The sequence below is a fragment of the Zea mays genome, chromosome 8, assembly GCF_902167145.1.
Source record: "Zea mays cultivar B73 chromosome 8, Zm-B73-REFERENCE-NAM-5.0, whole genome shotgun sequence".
Lineage (NCBI taxonomy): Eukaryota > Viridiplantae > Streptophyta > Magnoliopsida > Poales > Poaceae > Zea > Zea mays.
Genome location: NC_050103.1, coordinates 91599344 through 91601088, shown reverse-complemented (window position 1 = coordinate 91601088; position 1745 = coordinate 91599344). Strand labels below are relative to the sequence as shown.

Genomic DNA, 1745 nt, shown 5'->3' with positions numbered 1-1745 from the left:
TAATATGTACATAATAATTATTTTTAGTTAATTTCAAACTAATTTAACAATAGAAAATAGTAATTATACTCATAGTTTCACAAACCACGTGAATGTAACACCAAATTAGCATAATTCATCACATCAATTCACAATTCACATACATGTTCATCAGTTTAACCCATAATTATATTTGCATAAACCAAATTAACACATAAACATAGTTCATTAATCACTAGTTTAACTTATAAGAAATAGACACCTCACATATATATAATATTTTCATCAATTATTCTGTAAATGATATGCATATAGTTTCGTTTTCCTGGAATGTGGTAGCTTGTTTAGCTCGCGAGCTGGCTCGTTAACGAATCGAGCTAGGAGATATCAGCTCAGCTCGTAAAAAAATTCAAACGAGCCGATCCGAGCCGAACCGAGCTGATCATAAAACGAGCGAGCCAACGACACACAAGCATTTCGTCCAGCCCTATATTGATTAGTCCGTCCGGCGCCGCGTCTATCCTCTATATTTTATTTCTTTTCAAAATTTGTTATATTTCATCTCCTATACGTTAAATACATGTAAAAAAGATCTAATTTATTTGTATTCTGCTTTTTAGATTTATTAATGAATTCTGCTTTTTAGATTAATTAATGAGCTTGTTATAAGATGAATCTTACATTTTTTTAAGATGTGCCGAGAAGCGACAAGGACGGACGAGCCAACTCCGCGTGCCTGCCTACTATTATAAATTTGCCGGCGCACTGCACCTCTGACCACCAGACAGAACCAAGCCACCGAGACTGACCTCTGCATCCATCCATGGCGACCAAGAGCAGCGTCACCGGCAATGCCGCCGCTAAGTCTTCGGCGCCAAAAGCAGCCGAGGAGCAGGTGTGCACGCTCCTCTCCAAGCGGCTCCAGCGCGTGTCGTGCCACTGCCTCCGCATCGCCGCGGCGGTCCTCGTCGTCTACAGTTTCGCCGTCACGGCGTGGCGCGTGCGTCACCAGCCGCAGGACCTGGCCTTCGTCGCTGCCGCCTTATTTCTCCTTGCCGAGCTCCAGGCGTGCCTCCGACGCGCCGAGCGGCTCGCGCCGGAATCGCCCGCCGGGGAGAGGCGCCGAGTGCGGGCCGCCGTGTGGGCGCTGTCCACCGCCCTCAGCTGCGCGTTCGCCTACCGCGTGGCCGCGGTCATGCCGCCGCCGCTGGCCGTCCTCGTCTGGTGCATTACCGCGTCCGTCGGCCTCGTCGGTCTGTGTCTGCTTGTGCTCTGCAGAGACCAACAGTATCAAGCGCTCCGCAACGACGATGCCGCCTGCGACTGCGACAGAAGGGCCTCTGCCAAGACTAGTCCTACTGATGAATTGGTCTAAAGCATTCAGATTCAGGGGGGCAAGAAATTACAAAGAGTTTTTCTGAAAATGTCTTGGATTTTGGTATTGATTTTCGTGCTAATGCTTCCCTGCTGCCATTGTTTCTCTAAATACCTCGCTTGGAACGACGTCATCTACCAACTCAGATGAAGAGTAGTGCCTGCATTTTCGTTCATCACGTATAATAAAAAAGATGTGTTCTAGCTCAGCTTAGTAGTACTGTAAGAACAATTTGTGGTGTGAAGGTGTTCCACCTCCACCCCAGGAGAACGTAACGTGTCTGTGGTGGTACTCGGCTCTGGCTCCGCCGCAAGAACGATTAATCTTAAAGCCAAGCAAGTCTTGCTGTTTAGTTAAGGAAATGTAACATAAATGGTAATAGTCTATACTA

General features: G+C 46.9%; 1 protein-coding gene across 1 annotated transcript; it reads left to right on the top strand.

Moving 5' to 3' along the window:
• Window positions 1–758: 758 nt before the first annotated feature.
• LOC100277300 (uncharacterized) lies at window positions 759–1449 on the top strand. Its single transcript, NM_001150905.2, has one exon. It carries the CDS (start codon window positions 803–805, stop codon window positions 1352–1354), a length of 552 nt encoding a protein of 183 aa, NP_001144377.1. The 5' UTR covers window positions 759–802; the 3' UTR covers window positions 1355–1449.
• Window positions 1450–1745: the final 296 nt, after the last annotated feature.